The 6,372-nt window shown below is 43.3% G+C and overlaps 1 protein-coding gene across 1 annotated transcript; it reads left to right on the top strand.

The window, feature by feature from the left end:
* The first annotated feature begins 802 nt into the window (after positions 1 to 802).
* On the top strand, positions 803 to 5,352 carry dusp6 (dual specificity phosphatase 6). The gene is made up of 3 exons (XM_064929342.1): positions 803 to 1,813; positions 2,024 to 2,458; positions 3,568 to 5,352. Exons 1-3 carry the CDS (start codon positions 1,414 to 1,416, stop codon positions 3,879 to 3,881), a joined length of 1,149 nt encoding a protein of 382 aa, XP_064785414.1. The 5' UTR covers positions 803 to 1,413; the 3' UTR covers positions 3,882 to 5,352.
* Positions 5,353 to 6,372: the final 1,020 nt, after the last annotated feature.

Genomic DNA, 6,372 nt, shown 5'->3' with positions numbered 1-6,372 from the left:
AATCCTTTGTGGCTGAATTTACACGGGCAGCCCAATTCTGATTTGTTTTACTAATTGGTCTGTTGACTAATCAGATCAGCTCTGAAAAAGAGCTTATGTGAAAATATATGATGTGATTGGTCAAAAGACCAATTATGTGGGAAAAATATCAGAATTGGGCTGCCTGTGTAAACGCATCCTGTGTGTAGCCTAGGCTAGCATTATAGGCCTACCTACTGCAGGTGCACTTTTGGGACGGATACTGGAATTAAGCATGCATTATGAACAGCCTTTCGCGCCCAATATGCCTACATTGGAATCTACTTTATAAAGCATGTTCAATTAGAAGACCAAATTAATTGCAATATATTAATTAAATAATTACATCCTTTAACATTTTATGGAATCATAAAAATAGTTTATTTAATTGACAAAAATTACAGCAATGAAAAATAAATACATTCACTGGGGTTCCAAAATTCAATCGTGCCTCCTGTCCCCAAATAAATTGTCTCTAAAACTCTGCCTCACCGTGCAATAAACTTGTCATAGCGCAACTTTGGCATTAAGAAATCTGAGCACAAGGTAGGATCCCCCTCTACGCACTAAAGTAATAGCCCTCTCCTTCCTTCCCCTGCAGTGCCACTTCTGTTTGTTTGAACTCACTTTATCCGGAGCGGAAATTCTTTGCTTTTTTTTGTGAATGACAAAGTTATTAACAATTCATCACCACAGTCCGTTCCACCCGGCCCCGTTTCCAGGGCGACGACTGCTCGGCACCCTCTGATTGGCTGGCCGATATAATGTATCCATTGAAACGCCTCGGGTTTGTAACCATTCACTAGTTTGGCGCTGCAGAGAGCACATCGACGAACCAGTGTCGACAAGAACAAAATACGCTTATTCACAACGAGAACGTTGGGAATAGACGACAACAGAATACATTATTGGAAATGCAAGTGCTTTGCATCTGTAACTGAACTGCAATCAATCCCTCTTATTTAGATTTTTACAGAAGAATAATATGTTCTATGCGAAAGCGGCAGTTATATAATACGAAGACAACGTCTGTGCTGGCCAGTGAGTCATTGATAAATACATGGGACATTCTTCACGCAGCTGCATGAATGAGTGTTACTGCTAGTGTAGGCCTATAGGCAATCTACAGTCGGATATTTAAGAAACAATCTTGTTTTGTTGATTTCGTTTCAAACTAGGCCTACAAAACAGCCAAGGTCGTGAGAAAAACAATATATCATTTTGAATTTCTTAAATTATTCCAGAATATATTTGATCTCGATCAGTCTGCGTTGCCGTTTCTTCAATGATCCAGTCCTCATAACGTTCTGTTGTGGATGTTTTTTTGCGGTAGCCTAAAAGGGACCAAGCACATAATTTTCCTGCAGTGAAGTGACAATTGTTTTTTGTTGCTAAATGCTTGACAAGCTCAAGCCCGTTCAGTTCGAATCGGTAATGGCTATCAGCAAGACCGTGGAGTGGCTGCAGGAGCATCTCAAGACGCGCAAAGACTGCCTGTTGGTAATGGACTGCAGAGCGCAGGAGCTATACGAGTCCTCGCACGTCGAAACGGCGATTAACGTGGCCATCCCGAGCCTGATGCTCCGGCGGCTGAAGAAGGGCAATCTTTCCATCAAGTCCCTGCTCTCAAACGGCGAGGACCGGGAGAGATTTGCGCGGAGGTGCAAGACGGATACCATTGTGCTATATGACGAATACAGCAGGGAATGGAACGAAAATGTCAACGGGGGCTCGGTGCTGGGCTTGCTCCTGAAGAGGATGAAAGACGAGGGCTACAAGGCTTTTTACCTTGAGGGTGAGTTTTATTATTCTTTCCAGAAGCACACATTTCACACTAAAATGTAGGCCAAATTTGGTGAATAATAATGAATATGTGATATTTTGGGTGCATTTTGCGCAAAAACGCATAGGATAATGCAGGTGTGTTAGGTCACAACATAGAGTAGCCGAGGCCTGTTTTTAATGAATGGATTTGTCTAACACTATTATTTAATTCATCTTACAGGTGGTTTCAGCAAATTCCAAGCCGAGTTCCCTGCCCAGTGCGAGACCAATCTGGTCGGCTCTTTCAACAGCAGTTCTCCTACGGCCCAGGTGCTCGGCCTCGGGGGGCTGCGGATAAGCTCAGACTCCTCGGATATCGAGTCCGACATCGACCGAGACCCGAGCAGCGCCACAGACTCAGACGGCAGTCCCCTCTCCAATCCCCAGCCCTCCTTCCCAGTGGAGATCCTCCCGCACCTCTACCTGGGCTGCGCCAAGGATTCCACCAACCTGGATATTCTGGAAGAGTTTGGCATCAAGTACATTCTGAACGTGACTCCCAACCTGCCCAACATGTTCGAGAACGCAGGGGAATTCAAGTACAAGCAGATCCCCATCTCAGATCACTGGAGCCAGAATCTGTCACAGTTCTTCCCAGAGGCCATTGGCTTCATAGGTAAGCACAATACCTTCTATTCAAGCACACTGATAGCTCTCAAATTATATTTTACACACAACAATTTTAAGGTGCAGATTTAATATATATATAAAGCAGACTTATTTTACATCACTACAGAATGAATTGAGGGTAATAAATGTAGTTGTATATTTACGCCTATATAGCAGTGATTGGCCTAGCAAGTGAAAGAAAGCCACAGGCTTCATATCACCAGGAAGTTATTTAGTTATTGTTGTGCACTTTGGATAATAGGTGTCCTTGGGTACTTTCTTATTAAGTCCGTGAAGGAGGGATTTACAGAGGGAACAAGATTCATGCTGTTGTGCCAAGCAGAGAAATACTATTCTAGCTGTATGGTCCGTACTATAAACTGCTCCCAATTACAATGATTAAACTTCAATGGAATACTTCCTGTCTGCTTTTTTGTCTGCAGCCGGGGCCTAGCTTACCCCCAGCCTTGTATAATTGTAATACAAAGGCCTGTGTGGAAATTGGAGAGAGGGGGAGGGGGTAATTTGAACACAACAGGAAGGAAACGGCCATTGAAAGTAATCTAGGACAGTGCAGCGATGTTTTCCTTTCACAAAGAGAGCCATTTACAGGCTCTGTTGACATCCTGTAAGCCCTGACAGGGTGCCCTCATGACTCCTACGTTTACACGCCCAAATGGCACCATTGTCAAGTAACCAGGCCGGCTGAAGAATGACTTGATAGAGCGTTAATAGTACATTTCCAAGTCGTGGTACTCCTGACCAAATTAAAGAATGTCGGCTCTGTTTATGCGCAGAGTACCAGACCGCAGCCGTTTGTCAATTGACGTGTGTGGGAGACTGTTACGATCATTTCAGACTTCTGCTGCTTAAACGTGGAAATGGTCCAGTCAATGTTGACTACGACCGATTAGCATTTAGGACTACAGCATTAACATTAAGTCTACTACTTGAATGTGACTGTTGTTTCCCTTACACTAGTCTCTTCACAGTAGGCATTTATCATGTTCAGAATATCTATCTGTGTTGTGTCGCTGTGTTTTCTCTAAATACAAATGATGAATATCTGACAAAAGTATGTAACTTGTTCTTCCTCTTTGTTCCTGTCCTTCTCAGATGAGGCTCGCGGTCAAAAATGTGGCGTCCTGGTCCACTGTCTGGCCGGCATCAGCCGCTCCGTGACGGTAACCGTAGCCTACCTCATGCAGAAGCTCAACCTGTCCATGAACGACGCCTACGACATCGTCAAGATGAAGAAGTCCAACATCTCGCCCAACTTCAACTTCATGGGCCAACTCCTGGACTTTGAGCGCACCCTGGGCCTGAAGAGCCCCTGTGATAACCGGGTGGTGACCCCCACACAACCTCTGTACTTCACCACCCCCACCAACCACAACGTCTTCCAGCTGGACCCTCTGGAGTCCACGTGAGGCAGCGCCACCATCACCCCCTTACTGGCTCAGAGGTGTAATGAAACCTCCTGAAATGCTGAAATGTTTCTCTACTTTATTTCCATCACCTGTTGTGACACGGTGACATCATGCCGTTGTTGACACAGTTGGCGTGAGGTGACAGCTGCCAAGCATGGACTCTGAAGGGGGCATGTGGTCGATCTGCCCGAGGGCTCACAAGCAGCTGCTGCAAAAATGGGGACAAATAAAGAAAGAGAGAGAATAGAGGGGGAAGCGAAAGAAAGACAAAGCACATTAACTTTCTAGAACCATATATTGCTATTGGACTCGATGAGGTTTTTGCCTAAAAACAATTATGTCAATGCTTTGAAAGAGACGTTAAGTGATCTGAAGCTCATGTGTACGTTTAGCTTCACGACGAAAGGCTGGTGTGCCAAAGAGACATGATTGTTCAATCTGAACATATATATGATTCTAAATACTTTTTTGTTTTTTGGGCTAGCACTTGCACCTTCATCATTTTTGGGGGTGCATATTACTTGTCTTCTGTGAAGACTTGCCTGTTTGGGGTTGAAACATCCCCGGTTAGACGGCACAGTGTATTGAACTCGATTTTACATGTGTGGAGTCATTTGAATCATTTATACAAGTGTATATATCTTTATATAAAAGACAATACAGTAAAGTCTTGTTCTTGTCTAGTATATACCCTTTGCAACAAGTGGGTACTGATTATTCCTTTTTTAATCTTATTTTATGTAAGCCAACCAATTGTATATTGATCAGTATCTAAGTTTATTATGCCAAAAAATGTAGGAGGTTTTCCAAGAATCGTAAAATTGTGTATATGTGTAATATATATCATATTTGCTTTAAATGTAATTTCAGTCGGCAGGCGATTTTTTGCCTCCACCCTCACACAAATCAGTCACCTTGGTTGTATGCCTTAGTTCTGTACATAGATGTGTTATTGTGCATTAACCCTCAAAGGGCTTTCTCCGTGCTATGCTTTCACCTTCTATCGCAATTCTACCCGAATTGAACCATAGCAAAAATAATTCTACAACAAATCACTGAAACTGTCAGTGCATGCCTATGTTAAGAAATGTGAGTTGTAATTTGTTAAGTTTGGTGGAAATACCTTTAACGAAGCCAATTTAAGATGGCTACTTTCTGTTGGTGTTTAGTGAGGAACAATTAGGGTTAATGCAAGTGAATGCTTATCTGTGTTCAAGGCTTACAAAGTCTGGGAGATGTTGACAAAAAAGGAGGCCTTGCCTCTTCAGGGAAATTCTGTGAAATGCAGTTTTTTGTTGTTTTAGAAAATAATCAAAATTATGGGTGGATTTGGCTTTCTCTCATTCCTGAGAGAAAAACTGTCGGCGGGAGAAGCCCTCTTGGTTTCAACCCTCACCACTCCTCAAGTCCACACTCCTGTCTTACGAATGTAAAGAAATGATAAGTTATTAATAAATTACTATTTTCTCTACTTCCTTCTAACAATGTCTTTCTTAATTTCTCGACAGTTTGTAGTAGTTTTTCACACAGTGTTCAAACAGTGGTCAGGTCACAGTGACATATTTACATAAGTATACTTCCAACTCCTCGGTTAGACCAGTTCCACTTTAACCATCTGACATACTGTGTGTGTGTGTGTTTTCATGACAATTATCAGCCAGATGACTAAGAAGGAGCCATTCACAAACATATGGCTGTCCTTTAACCACAAAGGTTGGGACATCTAGTCCCTCAAATGCAGCAGTTGTCCAATACAAATAGCAATTAACACATTGTCACACCCCCAGAGTTGTATGACATGTCTCTGTCTGCCATATTATGCTCTTTTGGTTAACGTCCAAAATGTGACTGAACATGTACATAGAAGTACACACAGTGATTCCGGTCACACTGACTGACTGAATGATTGACTGACTCACTGAACAACTGGTTTTTCCAGGTATTCCCAGGTTAGGGCTTTTGGGTACACACACACATACATTCCCTGAGGCACTTCCTGAAGGCAATGGCCTTTGAGCAAAGCAGCCCATCAAAGGGAACAAAGTCCCTAAACATAATGTTACCTGGCACTGGGTGGCGTGGTGTGGTGCGTACCTGTCAAGACCTGGAGAGCATAGAGACGATCCTCACAGCTAAGCAGGTGATAATTTTCTCACGCAACGCCAACTGCAGTTCACATCTTGAAATCATGACATGTCGGTGGAGTGACTGTATCACACACGCACGCATAGCCACACACATACACACACCCAGGTTAATCTGAAAACAAGGCATCACAAATTCTATCAGCATATCGATTGTGCTACCAGGGCTGGCAAAACCCTAGACCACTGTTATTCTAACTTCCACAACGCATTTAAGGCCCTCCCCCGCCCTCCCTTCAGAAAAGCTGACCACGACTCTGTTTTGTTGCTTCCAGCCTATAGACAGAAACTAAAACAGGAAGCTCCTTCGCTCAGGTCTGTTCAACGCTGGTCCGAGCAATCGGATT

This window comes from Oncorhynchus masou, chromosome 22 (genome assembly GCF_036934945.1).
Source record: "Oncorhynchus masou masou isolate Uvic2021 chromosome 22, UVic_Omas_1.1, whole genome shotgun sequence".
NCBI classification, from domain to species: Eukaryota; Metazoa; Chordata; class Actinopteri; order Salmoniformes; family Salmonidae; genus Oncorhynchus; species Oncorhynchus masou.
Note: the sequence above shows the minus strand (reverse complement) of the source record. Positions and strands in the feature narration are given on the sequence as shown.